Source organism: Cydia pomonella, chromosome 23 (genome assembly GCF_033807575.1).
Source record: "Cydia pomonella isolate Wapato2018A chromosome 23, ilCydPomo1, whole genome shotgun sequence".
In the NCBI taxonomy this organism is placed as follows: Eukaryota; Metazoa; Arthropoda; class Insecta; order Lepidoptera; family Tortricidae; genus Cydia; species Cydia pomonella.
Genome location: NC_084725.1, coordinates 1,960,749 through 1,976,036, shown reverse-complemented (window position 1 = coordinate 1,976,036; position 15,288 = coordinate 1,960,749). Strand labels below are relative to the sequence as shown.

General features: G+C 36.2%; 1 protein-coding gene and 1 long non-coding RNA gene across 4 annotated transcripts in view; both read left to right on the top strand.

Moving 5' to 3' along the window:
• The window catches only part of LOC133530813 (paired box protein Pax-2-A), a 155,837-nt gene that overhangs the window by 125,776 nt on the left and 14,773 nt on the right, over positions 1-15,288 (top strand). For 2 of the 3 annotated variants that reach the window (XM_061868885.1, XM_061868884.1), the window contains exons 6-9: positions 4,541-4,640; positions 6,334-6,502; positions 12,287-12,372; positions 14,205-14,355. In XM_061868885.1, coding sequence (XP_061724869.1) covers positions 4,541-4,640; positions 6,334-6,502; positions 12,287-12,372; positions 14,205-14,355 — 506 coding nt within the window. Of the gene's footprint in view, positions 1-4,540; positions 4,641-6,333; positions 6,503-12,286; positions 12,373-14,204; positions 14,590-15,288 lie in introns of those variants that run through there. The other variant, XM_061868886.1, reaches the window with a different exon arrangement.
• On the top strand, positions 7,629-9,203 carry LOC133530815 (uncharacterized). The gene is made up of 2 exons (XR_009801379.1): positions 7,629-8,920; positions 9,120-9,203. It is a non-coding gene; the product is annotated as an uncharacterized LOC133530815 (long non-coding RNA).

Genomic DNA, 15,288 nt, shown 5'->3' with positions numbered 1-15,288 from the left:
TTTAATTTAAAAATAAAACGTAGTCAGCCGTATAACTACGCATAGCATAAAGGAATTTTCAAAGTCAGTTAACAGGATCTTCTAATAAAAGTGCATAGAAGGTCAAATTACAATAATCCAACGAGCTCAATAATGTATTCACACCCAGCACGACAAATTATTTCATTCGCGCGCCAAAAATTCAAATGTCAAACCGGGGTTGCCAGAAATTATGGCCTCAATTACCAGACGGGAGGGCTCGATTAAAAAATGTCTTGACGTAGCGTTGGGTGGCAGTTTTTTATGTTTTTTTATATTTTATGGTTATGATTTTGTGGGGCGTTTTTTGATGACAATGTGATAAGTTAGCAAGGAAATAAATCGGCAATGTTGCTTTTGGAGAATAATTTTGTCAATGTTTCGTCGATAAGTTCAAGTTATTTAGCTATTGTCATAAACTATATAATTAACAATAAAAGAATAAGGTAAATAGCTCGAGTGATATTGCTACTTTGAAATAATAACGTGGAAACTTTTATCGTGTCGAAAAAACTAACTAAACTCTTTTAAAAGTATAGTAAGTTATATTTATATTAACTTACTTATGTATTTTACCATATAACATGTTTTAAAAGAAATCCGATGATGGAACAAAAGGGATTTTATTTTAAACTTGTAAGAAAATGGAACGGTTTTTTAGCGTCCTGCAAATGATATTTCATTAATATTTGAAGAAGCGTTTGTTAAACACAACTAGTATGGATCACACCACCTCCATTTCATAATAGTGGCCAATACTTTTATTTCAAAGAGCTACTAAAAACGGCCCTAAAAATAGTTACTCACTCACAAATAGTCTGAAGCTCAAAGCATCGGAAATCCAAAAATGTGCACCATCACTCATATTTGTAACATATTTGTACATAGCACAATAATTTAGTGCTGTATATTAATAAATGGCTGATAACCTTAGACCCTACTCGTAAGGTAGAAGTAGAAGTACTAGTGCTCGACGCTGCACTAGTACTCGACATGGGCACTTTATGTCAAACTGACAAGGATTAAGTTCGAATACAGAAAAATCTTCGTTGTTCAAATTTAACCTATATTTCCATGAAATAAAGTGCCCATGTCGGTGACTAGTGCAGCGTCGAGCAGTAGTACTTTAACCTTATTTGTTTATTATTGGAATGTACAAACGTAATAGACTCGGAAAAACTCAGTCATAAAATATTTTCAACATTTTCAAACACACTGACATTTCTGATATAAGTAAATATGACAATCAAACACTTGCTAGTATGGAAGGTCAGGCAAGGATCCCCATGTTCCAAAAAATTACATCAAAAGACCTTAAATAGGTGGCGCTACAATACCTACAATACTTGAAACAAATATCAAATCATAGACAACGCACGTCATTCCGTCAATAACGCCTAGGTTTTTAGCTACTCTAGCGCTACTCTGGAGAGATTTAGAACTATTATTTATAGCTGACAGCTGGACACTTTTGCAACAGTTCTACCATAAGAGATGCCACTCCTCTTCCACACTCCATAATCAAACACTTGCTAGAATGGAAGGTCAGGTAAGGAATTAAATCCCCATGTTCCAAAAAATTACATCAAAAGACCTTAAATAGGTGGCGCTACAATACTTGAAAAAAATATCAAATCATAGACAGCGCACGTCGCCCCGTCAATAACGCCTAGGTTCTTAGCTACTCTAGCGCTACTCTGAAATCCGGTCAAGTGCGAGTTCGTTTTACTCGCGCACCGAGGGTTCCGTACAAACTTTGAATGCACGCATAGGTACGTCAAGTTGTGCCAACCCTAATAATTGCTCGAAGCAATGCTGACCCGAACGGAGCCGACAAACCCCGAAAGGAGGAGTATCGCCCCACTGCTCATATTTTCCAAAATATAATTTGCAAGTACAACTTCCGTCCTTTTAGCAAATGTAAAAATTCGACAATAAATTTGCAAAAAGCAAGGGTTACATCCGTTTCCTGCGGAAGGGTTGCCAGCGCTGCGGTTGCCCAAATATTTTATTCTATTCTCTGTGATAATGTTGCCATACCACAAGTGCTTTATTGTATAGGAAACGAGTTTAATTTATTTGTGTAGCAAGTTTTTTTAGTGGATTTTCGACACAATACCGAGATATATTTTAAATTTGCAATGTTTGTAGCAAGTATACTATTTTATGTCAAATTAATTTTAATTTGACTGATACTGAAAGTAGTGCAACCTTTACCGTATATTAAACCATATATGGCAGTTATAATATTCAACTCTATTGAGAGCTAATAAAGTTTAAATTTAAACAAAATATTTTTTATGACATGCTCGTCTCTATGATCGTCTTTTGCCAATTACTTCATTTCACTTGTTGGTCTTTTTATTGCGTTATACAGGCAAATTCGAACGTAAACTGACATTAGAAATCGAAATGATGTCATTTAGCTATCGTGTCGCTCGCGTCGAAGCACCGAATGCGAGCAAAATCCGTCTAAACTAGCTTTTCAAATTTGCACCGATTTTGAAGTGATAAAGTACCTTTATGTTTCATATGGTTCATATAAATTTGAAGTCGGCATTTCCACACACGGAGTAAGCACAGTAAATCAACACGACAACAAACTATGGAAGGAATCCGCCATCACAGGCTAGACCACATTAAAAACTCGCGTTTTGAACACATATAAAAACATAAATATATCGGGTCAGTCGCGAATGTGTTTTTTATGATGTTTCAATATCTATAGTCACGATTGCAGCCGACTTATACCTACGCTAGTACTAGTTATATGTGGTAGTAGTTTATCGCCATTGTTTTAAAAACTACAATTTTTCAATCCTCCATTAGTTCGCCGCAATGAATCAAGCGGCACGCGCGCCAACATCCTTTTTCCATATAATGCCGCGCGCCGCAAATGCCACGATTCGCCACGCATCCGCCGCATGCCACGTGGCGTTTTTTGGCAAATTGCTTGGGGTTTTGAATTTTTGAAGGGCATTTTTTTATTGCCCTAATTTTGGATTATGAGATTAGATTTGCATTAACAACTATTAAAGCAAAGTTCTCGAAGATATAAGTTATCTACGACAGGGGCGGAACCTCGTTTTATTGCTAAACAATTAAAACACATTTTTTCTCTTGTAAGTTATACTTTAATGAATCCAATATTACTATTGGATTAACTTTATGACTTCATTTCGAATTGAGAGAGCTGTTAGTCAAACTATTAGTTAATAAATATATTGCTATTTTTACTTAGATTCATTAATGATACGTTAATTAAAAAGCAACACAAAGAAAACATGTTTATAAAATGTGTATTAGGTTGTTGTTTACTAATTTTTAATAAACACGCCATCTATATTTCAGTTTATATGAATAATCGTCATATTTATTTGTACATGTTCCTCATTACACAAAACACCCCAATTTAAACAAAAATCCCCAGACAATAACGCCGTAACAAGATCTCGATGCAACGATGACGACATACTGTTTCGCGGCCATTTTGCCGAGTTGACGTTTCATTTTCCGCCATGATGGATAGCGCTGGCTTCGTGAATTATTGCCAGTGTCTCGAGGGTTGACATATGCAAAAATTGTTTCGGGAACTTATTAAAAAGGTGAATAGGTGGTTTTAGTTTGATCGATGGTTGGCTTTTTGCTTTGGTCTTTAACAGGTGCTCGTCTTGTTTGGGGATTCTTTGTATACATGAAAATCATTTATTATCTAAAATCCTAATTCCAAATTGCTTTGTGTCACGTTATTTATTGAGAGACTGAATTTGGACTGAATAAAGGAGAACCTTTTTGAATTTTTGAGAAATTTTCTTTTTAGCTCTTGTGATATGCGCGTGTCTAAAAATGAGTTGATCAGTGTATGTCATGTTTATGTCAAAACATAATCAAACTTAATTATAATATCAATAAAATTGTAAGATTTTGCACAATTAATATTTTGTATTGTTAGAACAACGTGTGCAGTAAGAATTTCGTTATGATATATTTCAAAGAGAAGTATGGGCACTGTGAATGTCATCACGCTTTGTGTGGTAAGGCACAGCGCGGCGGATGTCATTCCAGATCTAGAGCAGAGCACAACTAGGGAAGTAAGTACCTCCACCTTACAGAAAGCCGCAGCCAAATAACACTAGACCCTACTCATAATGTTGTGTCCCTGTCGGTGAGTAAGTTGCCAGAGCTCAACGAGAGTGGAGAGTGTTAGGGTCGGCAATGCGCATGTAACTCTTGCAGGCGTACTTAGGCTACGGAACCTGCATCAGGCGGTCCGTATGCTTGTTTAAAACAAATAAAAAAATTCAGAGGAACCTGTTGCGTTACAATGCTTAACAAATTCTGTAATATTATAAGTAAGGTCAAATTCGTCTGCAGAATATCCCGTACATTTTGAGCCATAGGCAATAGAGCAGCACACCTTTTGACTTTAATTATTACAGTGGGTGAAAACAGGTTAGGTTATAAAGCAACAAAACATATCCTACACTTCAGACCAGTTTCTAAATTGACATTTTGTCCTCAGGATTGTCCGCAACAAGGCGGCAGAAAAGGCGAAGCACGCGCACAACCAACAGCAGCAACAAGAACAAGAAATCTCCTCGGCGCAGGGCAGCGTAGTATCCGTAAGAATTGTTTAATGATAATCCTATGACGACTGGTTTGGCCTAGTGGGTAGTGACCCTGCCTACGAAGCTGATGGTCCCGGGTTCAAATCCTGGTAAGGGCATGTATTTGTGTGATGAGCATGGATATTTGTTCCTGAGTCATGGGTGTTTCTATGTATTTAAGTATTTATAAATATTTATATATTATATATATGGTTGTTTAAGTACCCTCAACACAAGCCTTATTGAGCTTACTGTGGGACTTAGTCAATTTGTGTAATAATGTAAAAAAATAAATCCTATTAGGTAACGAGGAATCTTCCCATCGACATGACCTACGCAACTGCCGGTCCTGTATTGGTTTATAACTTTATACAGTCACTATAGAAGTCGACACTCGCGTGTAGATGCTGATTAACATTTTAACCACCGTAGTTGATATATAAGACATACAATATCCAGCTCATTTCGCCGCTGTCTGATAAATAAGACAAAACTTCGTGTACTTTCGTACCGGCGGTAAAAATTCTAATCCTTGAAAAGGTTAAATAATCTATCAAGATGTAAAATACCTCATGATGATGAGCGAGAAATCTGTAGTTAGTCTTTAACTTTTCTACATACAATCTGTATACATAGAATCCTAACAGAAGGAGAGAAGGAGTTACGAGGATTCTAATGGAAATAATTGATTTTGATCCGAACTCTCTGACTCTGAATAATAACATTGTATTCAGATAACATTCAATACCTCATCTGTTTATTTACTACTGGTGCTGACTGTACTCATTTCTTCTATTAATATTAAATGTTACCTTCTTGTCGAGTCGAACGACATTTTTCTCTTGTCCTTGTGAGATTCTTCTCATGGCACTTTTATAACGGATAGCTAACCTATAAAGCATTTACAAAGAACATGAGGCTACCACACATGAGTGCAATTGTATTTGTAATATGCTACGATTCGAGTGACACATAAGTTGTCTATTCCATTTCATATATACCCTTAAATCTTATTTTACAGTACATATGGGGCTACTTTATAGCACTAGTGCGAGAAGTAGCATATTATGTTACTGTGTCAAATATTTAAAGGGCCATATGTACTGTAAAACGTTGTACGATACATGTGCGAATAGGTAATTCGCAACTCGTGTCGATTTAAAACACTCCCTTCGGTCGTGTTTTAATTTATCGCCACTCGTTTCGAATTTCCTATTTTTCGCACTTGTATCGTAATGTACTATTATATATTTTTTAATCACATGGGCGTAACTGAAAAAAAAAGGTTTGACCCGATGTTTCCCAATATGTATATTTGTACGGCACGGCGACCCGATGTTTCCCAATATGTATATTTGTACGGCACGGCGACCCGATGTTTCCCAATATGTACCAGCGGTGATCAGCTATAACTATATTGATGGTGTCCTCTCGTGCCCGTTGTGCGCATGGGTCTTTGTCAACAAGATCGGCTACGTCAGCCACACGAGAGCACATGAACGCCAAAAAAGGAGTTGAAGCAGTCGCCGTGGACGAAAACGGTCAGGGAGCGTATATTTGTACGGCACGGAAGCGTTTATGGTTGGTGACCTCATTTGTCTCATGTGTTATCTTTAGTGAGACGGTCTGTGACCTATGGACATCCTTCTATATGACATTTTTGACAATCTTCTTAAACCCAATGTAAATAACCTAATTTGGTCATCAGGTAATAACCCATTCGGGTAACGCGGGCACGACAGCTGTCCTATCCCCGACGACGGAGCAGCATGTACCCAACACGGGCAGCTATAGCATCAACGGTATCCTGGGCATTGAGCAGGTCGAGGGTCTGCATAATGGCAACGGGCTCAAGAGAAAGCGGCATGAAGACCAAGGTAAGATTTGTCCGTCAACACTGTAGCCTAAGCAACTTAAACGAAGAAACCCCTGCGAAGAACTATCAGGTACCCAACACGGGCAGTATAGCATCAACGGTATACTCGGCATCGAGCAGGTCGAGGGTCTGCATAATGGCAACCAGCTCAAGAGAAAGCCAGGGTAAGAAAAGGACCTAATTTAAGAAAAACGTTCCAATCCACATTAATCAGCCAATAAAATTGGAACTATAAGTCAAAAGGAAAAACCATTCATTTAAATGACAAATTTAAGAGGATGGATCCTTTTCGGTAATATACATTAAATTGTCAATCAAAACTGTAGCCAGAGCATATCAAACACGTTTGTAATTATATTATTAACACACCTACACATCTCCCTCACATAGTAAGGTTCGCTTTTACAGCGTGCTCCAGTCAGGGTGAAAGCAGTTCAATGATTAAAATAAAGATGAAATTCGTTAAGAAATATTCACGTCAGCTACAAGCTTAGCAATCTATTCGTAGCAATTTTTTTCTGTTTCGATTCTTCCGCTACAATTTTAATCCGTTACTTTAACCCGTCTACCAGTTCTATACACATATTATCTAACCACATTATAGATTTTCCGTTTAAAAAATTTGATCGCAACATCTTTCAAAATATACAATTTTAGTAAACAACTTTTTAGTTATCAACTTTTATGGATTTGCCGTTTCAAAAATTCGTTCACAACATCTTTCAAATTGTAAAATTTTAGTACACAATTTTTTACATTGATCTACTTTGAATATGTATTTGATCAAATTATCAATCTACTGCAACAAAAAATATTTGATTAAGTCTTTTGCTCATTCCCACAAAATTCACCTTCATTATTATTAGATAAAATTGTTTGAAACACATCCATTTTACGAGAACGAGTCGCGCGGGCACACTTTGCCATAATTAAACTCTTTCCAAGGTAAAACTAACTCCTCATTTAAAACGCCTTATGTTAATATGAAATGGTTGACAGTTACGTCCTTTTAGAGTTGGCGATGGTATGGGCAAACTTGTGAGCAACGAGAAGTATAGGGAATAAAATAGTCGACCCCGCGGAGTTTGCACCCCTTACTGGGAGTAGAGATGGGGAGTGAGGAGTGTCGATTATCGATTGGACGTAGTTAAAGGAAAAGGATCCAATCCACAAAAATACCAAAACATGAGTTAAGTATACCAGGCAGGCCTTTAATGTGTATATTTTCATTCAGCAAAAAAGCACTGAGCTCACATAGCGTTTTCATATTTTAATCGACATCGGATACCATCCCCCATGTATGAAAGATTAAAAATGATATTCACCAATAAGTATTCAATACTCTTGGTACCTTGTTGTAAAATTAGGTTAGTGACAGGACTGGTTTATATAAATTTCAACAAGAAAAATCCAAATTGCTTGGAATCTTTTTGAGAAAATGCAATGAATACTTTTCGTCCTAAATATATATCAACAAAACTGATCCAACCCATTTGGATCGTTTTTAAGAAACTAATTTGACGATGTGTAAATACTTTAGCTAAACAACAAAAACGATTCAGCAAACTTGGATCACATTTGTGGAATTCTTGTTATTCCAGCATTGGTGTATCAGTAAACAACAAAAACGATTCATGTTAAATATATTAACTTTAGGCTGACTTTTTAAATTTAAACAACTTTATACTTAACCTAAAAGGCAGTTTTACTGCTATGTTAGGCTAATTTTGAATTTTTTACTATATATGTCGACTTGGATCGTAATTCATAAACAAACTAAATAGACGAGGAAAAATAACAGAAATCATTCAAACTGTTTGAATCATTTTTGCAGGTTTAAATTAACTTGTTCTTATATTCAGCGTCAAACATCAAAGTCGATTTAAGTTACTTGGATCTTTTTTGATCATTTACTCCAGGTATAGTTTCATAGTGGCAAATTAATCAACGGAAAAGATCCAGTTTACATGAATACGTTATAGGGATTTTTTTTAATTTAAAATGGCAATATAATGCTAAATTTTAATAACGATCCATGTTAATTATATTGTTCATAAAAAAATTTGCTTTTAGTATTAATTTCGTTTATACGTTGCTGGTATTAATAATGTTATAGTAATTATAATTTTGAAACTTTGCCTATCATTTTTGTAACTTAAAAAACTGATTTTGCTATTGCGTCATGCTGTGCATTGTCGCGAAAGAGAGGCCTGTGGATTTGTAACGACAAAAATGGTGAGTAAAAGCTATTTTGGTTGAGTCCATCAAAACTTCTTCCGACTTACAAGATAAATTATTAAAGTTCTGTTCTAATATGACTGTGTATGTTATTATTTAGCTGAGAATAGCGATCCTAAATTTTTTGCAAGGAAGGCATGCTATGACAAGAATGAAAAAAATGACGAAAATAGGCATAAAAGTAAGTGGTATGGTTATAGTTATATATCTTTTAATCTACAATTACTTTGGTATTAACTATTAAATATTCATTTTCCATTGGTTTTACAAAAGATTAATATGTGATGAATTTGGTATGTCATGGGAAATATTGTTCAAAAATGGTATTTTGATTTATGTCCTAAATTTTTTTTATGTAAACGATTAGTGATGCGTTTCAGCGGGACTGGCGGGACCTTGCTCAGCACAGGGAGGATTGGAAAGCTAGAGGGGAGGCCTTTGCCCAGCAGTGGGACACACAAATAGGCTAATAAAATAAAAAAAAGATTAGTGATTTTAAGAGGCTTTTATTATCGTTAAACAGAAGTGATCTCAATTTAGTTAATACTCAATACTTTGATAAGCTATTACATTGTTTTTTTAATAAAGTTTTTTATCTTTTCTTGGTGCTTTTCTCGTTTTTTTTCCAATTTATTGGGATGGATCCTTATTGCTTATTTAAAATGAAAAAGGTTACATGGAAAAAGTATTTTCTCAAAATGGATCCAACCCCACATTTAGTTAAATATCTCAAGAAATACGACATTAAACTAAATCGTTTATGTACAGAATCTTAAAACACGTCAAAACTCATGTTTCATCCAAATAAGTATTATGGGAAAAGTGAATCAGTAATGAGGAATACCATTTCTAACTTTAAACCTCCATAACTTTTGCTCATCTCGCTGTGGATTGAATCCTTTTCCTTTAACTACGTCCAAGTTGTATATTTAATGAGATTGTTACGATAAGAGACCATGCTGAAACTATGTCGAATGAGAGGTTTCATAAATCTTATGTAACACCTCTGGAGATGCAGGCAACTATAGGCTGCGGTCACTGCTTACTATCAGGCGGGCCGTAGGCTTGTTTGCCACCGTTGTGCTATTAAAAAAAGTATGCTAGCATTGAATCTTACAAAGAGCGTTTTACTTAAGAGATACATAAATATTTAAAAAAATGAATTTTTTGCTTATACTTTTTAAATATCTACGTACTAAAATATGATATGTAATCAATCAAATTAAATTAATACGTGATATTTCTTATTACCCAGATAGTTACTCATGAATTAATTCGTTAAAATAGTTTTATCACTACTATTAGATACTTTATCGATTCTGGAATCGATTTTACTTTTCAATAAGTGTTCCTGTGCATATAAGGTTCAAACTATGTTAGAGCAAGTAAAATAAAGATAGTATCTTAAAAACAGGAAATTCTATTTCTCTAAGCCGAAACAAAATACATTACGCAGTAGGTAGACAAATTTTATAAGTACTTCCAAAGAATATTGGTCCTTCCAATGTAAAACAAAAATATGCGACTGCAACTAAAATAATAATAAAAATAATTCGGCCTGTATACGTCCCACTGCTGGGCACAGGCCTCCTCTCATGCGCGAAAAGGTTTGGGCTATAGTCCCCACGCTGGCTCAATGCCGGTTGAGGACTTCACATAGATACACCTTTGAATTTCTTCGCGGATGTATGCAGGTTTCCTCACGACGTTTTCCTTCACCGAAAAGCTAACGGTAAATATCAAATGATATTCCGTACATAAGTTCCGAAAAACTAATTGGCACGAGCCAGAATTTGAAGCCGCGATCTCCGGATTAAAGTCGGACGTCAGATCCTGCCACTACCGCAATTAAACTTAAGCACTGCAAACTAAAATTAAAAATATGTGGATAATTCATATTGTAAACCTCATTTCGTTGGGATAAAGTCGTCTGATGGGCACTTCTGTGTGTATTTGTGTGAACCTCAAACTATCGATATCTCTAACCCTCAAAGTCATAAGCCACCCCATCACTATCTCCATAGAGCGGCCTATAGACCGTAGCGAGATTTACTGAGCTATTAAACCTACTGCACAAATTGCCATATTATATAACTCTATAACTTTTCAAATTCTCCCGCTTAAGATATTTTATAGGGCTTTCGAGCCGTGGAGTTTAAGACTTTGAATTTGAATTTGGTTTTTATTGAGGTGGCTTTGGTTCGCAATGATTAGTAATTAAAATTAGGCGAGATTCATTAAATGATTATAATAGAAAAGTAGATAAAAAGAAGACTTGTTTCGTGACGACGTAATACCTATCTATGTGCTTACCACACATAAGTTATAAATACGGTCGGTGTGTCAGTAAGTAAACAAGTAGGCATACTAGTTGTATAGGAAAGTGGATACTTATGTTAGAGAATGTATGTACATAACAAGTTAGGACATGCTCTTTTACGAAGGCGCCCGTTTCCCACCTGACCCGATCTGTCCGTACCTGTAGATACTATTAGAAGTATTAGAACAAATTCAATTATTTTCAAAAAAACACTACTGTACATTTTTTTATATCACGTCGGTGGTAAACAAGCATACGGCCCGCCTGATCGTAAGCAGTCACCGTAGCCTATGGACGCTTGCAACTCCAAAGTTGTTATATGCGCGTTGCCGACCCTTAAAAAACTGTACACTCCTTTTTTGAAGAACCCCATACTGTATACCCTCGGGAAAACCTCGGCAGGAAGCTCATTCCACAGCCGGAGCGTCCGCGGGAGGAAATTCCTCTTAAACCGCACAGTACGCGACCATTTAGGCTCTAGGGTATGAGGATGAACACCCTGCCGACGGCGAGCGGTCCGGTGATAGAAAGTCGCCGTTGGCATCATGTCAAACAATTCTTCAGAGCACAGTCCATTGTAGGTACAAGCGGTAGAACACACACAAGAGGCAAAGTTTCTCCGCTTGTGAATTTGGGATAAACTAAAATAAATGTCATTACTAAGAAAATGTGACCAAGGCCTCCAGTGCCTCGGACTAGACACACGCATCCGTCCATGTAGTTGTGGTTGTCCGTACATGTTTTGTAGACGAAACGCACAGACGAATGATAACAAAACATTACATCATTTAGAACTTACTAAATGATATCATGTCATGAATTGACCTCTAGGCCTCTTGGGCTTATCGGGATAAGACAGACTTCCGGCCCGATTTGAAGAATGAGATACGATAACGATAAGTCAACCAATGTCACTTTGACCTTAGAAATATCGTAGATAGATCTTATTCGGATCACAGCGGAATCGAAATAAACGCCAATTTTGACATGTCGTTTAGTTATCGATATTTTAAAGATCTTTCCAAGATGTTAAACGTGTCTTAATCATTCTTCGAATTGGACCGTTCTTGTAAAAATTTCCTTGGATTTTTTTTTTTTTTTTTTATAACGATAGGCAAGCGTTTGACCACGATCTCACCTGATGGTAAGTGATGATGCGGTCTACGGTGGAGCACGCTTACCTATGAGATACCTATTTACCCTAAATAATTGTAACATTTTTTACAGATGAAAACCGAGACTTCAACAGTCATTCCGAAGACGACGTGAAGCGACAAAGGAGTCATTATAACGGCGATCAAATATATTCTAATGTAAGTATATAATAGCAACATTTAACTGAACATTGGTGGACCTTATGTGTATGCAATAAGCGTTAAAATCTGTCGACGAGCAATCAAATCTTGAATCAACTAGATTGTTAAATCAACGACCTAACCTATCAAGTATATTCTTATACCTTTAAACGAGCAATTCTTGTATATATATAAATATATATATTTCCGGGATCTCGGAAACGGCTCTAACGATTTTGCTGAAATTTGGTATATGGGGGTTTTTGGGGGTAAACAATCGATCTAGATTAGTCTTATGTTTGGGAAAACGCGTGTTTTCGAGTTTTCGTGAGTTTTTCTTTCGACGCAGAATATGGTCGCTAATTTCGTGTTGACGGCCACTGTCCGTCTGGTCCAGCGGGTTAAGACGCGGACTGCTAATCGAGTGTTACGGGTTCGAATCTCGCCCGGTGACTAACTTTTGTTTTTTTTTTTTATATGTTTAAGTTTATGTATAATTTTTTAATTTTTATTGTTTTAGACAAGTTTAATTTAGTAAAAAAATGTAGTTAAGATTATCACCTATACACCACCATATTACAATAAATAGTTATAACCGAGCAAAGCTCGGTCGCCCAGGTACTATATATTATACAGGGTGGGTATGGCAGAGGGTGGGAATTTTGTTTTTAAATTTTGACTATATTAAGTTCAAAGATTATTTAAATATTGTTTTAATATTATTTAGGGTTGGCTAATACATGCGGAACATAATGTCTGACATATGTCCATCACTATCAGCAGGCAAATGTGAGACCTTATCATCGAAATTTGCAGCATATTTTCGCACATTCTCAGCGTTATCAGTAAATTTGTGTCGGATGGTCGGTTTCAACTGTTTAAATTTCATCAGCTTGATAGCATAGACACGTAATTTTAGATAGCCTCACAGAAATAAGTCAGGAGCTGCAAAAAAATTGCCAGCCCTAAATAATACATGTACGAGTATGAAAAAATATTTAATGATTTTTGCACTTTATATTTTTCTTAAACCTTGCATATCTTAAACTCAATATTGATTAAGTATACTAGTTAACAAAATTAATAAAAGTATGTTCTGATGCTAAGTCTATCAACATTTTAAAAAGCTAAACCATAAACAAGCGTTCCATTTTGGCGCCAAACGGCCATCTTGACTGATGGCGTCGGTCGCGGCCCCGCCGCCGTGACGGTCCGAAAAAACAGCCCGATTTATCGCCAGTGCGGATTTCCGGGTTAACGGATTAAAGTGTTTAAGGATTGGTTTGGCTTTTGGTGTGAGATTGTTGGCGTGATTAACGTTACGCTAATCACGATGGATACGCCTTTCTTTACGTATTCATTAGCCTAGTCAGTAGTCTTTTACCCTATGCAAAAATAAAAATGAAAATTCTTAACAAATGAATGAATGAATGAATTTATGAAGAATGAATGAATGAATGAATTGAATGAATAACATGAATTAATTAAATGAATGAATTAATTGCATAAATGTTTTATTTATTTATAGGACATTATTACACAAATTGACTAAGTCCCACAGTATCAACAGACAGACATCCCACAGACAACGATATGTATAATGTATCAATATTAATAAATACTTAAACACATAGAAAACACCCATGACTCAGGAACAAATATCCATGCTCATGACACAAATAAATGCCCTTACCAGGATTTGAACCCACTAGGCCAGACCGATCATCAAATTGAATGAATGAATTGAATAAACGAATTGAATAAATGAATTGAATGAATGTTTTGAATGATTGAATTTGAATGAATGAATGAATATATTATTATATTCTAATGTAATAATATCCTTTCAGCTCTGGTCATCATCGAAATGGAGTCTCAAAGATGAGTACAAGCTTCTGTCAGAGCTCGGCGGCGCGGCGGGCGGGGCGACGGGGTACTACGGCGAGTTGTTCGACACGCCGTACGAGCACGCCGCGCATCCACACTATACTCCTCATTCAGGTAAGATTGTCCATTCTTTTCATCATCTAAATTGTATTTCTAATCTAAATTGTATTTTTTTCTTATTTAATGCATGTTAATTATAAGATGTAATGTTTTGAAAAGATGTGCCCCGCCGAGTTTCTTTCCGGTCCATATTGGGATACCCTCCTCCAATTGGGGGGATTTAAATATTGTCGAGTCAGAGGTGTAGGGCTAGAGCCGGTGTAGCTTTATTTGACGTTCACTATGCAGTTGTCTAGTTTCCCTAAAATTCAAGGGAGTTTTCTAGCCAAGACAGGTTTAATTTAAAAACACCTCGTTTAAAATTGCGATGTTTCTGTTATTTCTTGAGGACGAAGAATTATAAAAGCTAATCATAGAATTCTTTCATAGAACAACAATGACCTACTTTAAGAGTATGAGTAAAGAAAACTGAGTGCGAGTAACGCTGCCGTTGCTATCATAAAAATCGTAACCACTAATTTCCACTCAAAATCCACTAATCATAAGACATCCGTTAATAAGCAAATTAAGTACAACCATGACCTTTAAAGGTTTCCGTTTATATCCATAATCAAATCGTGACGCGACGGACGTCGGGCCTGTCATTTGACAACCACCAATCTGTCAAGTATTGTCATTTGGCTGACTGCCGTCACGCCCTGAAAAGTGCCTGCGGCGGTGTGAGACGGCGGATTCTGAGCTGAACTTCCGTGGGATTGTCTAATAGTGTTTTATACAATCGTGGTATAATAGAGAGCTTTTCAGTCGAGTACCGCTAAACATGGTACTCGACGAACGAAGCTTGCTGAGTTGCCTAAGTAAGGTACGAGATTAAAAAGCTTGATTATATCACTATTGTATACAATACTTTTTCTACGAGTCATCAATAATATTTTTTTTACCATAAAACCTAAATAGGTAATGAAAATGTAGTAAAATGACTGAACG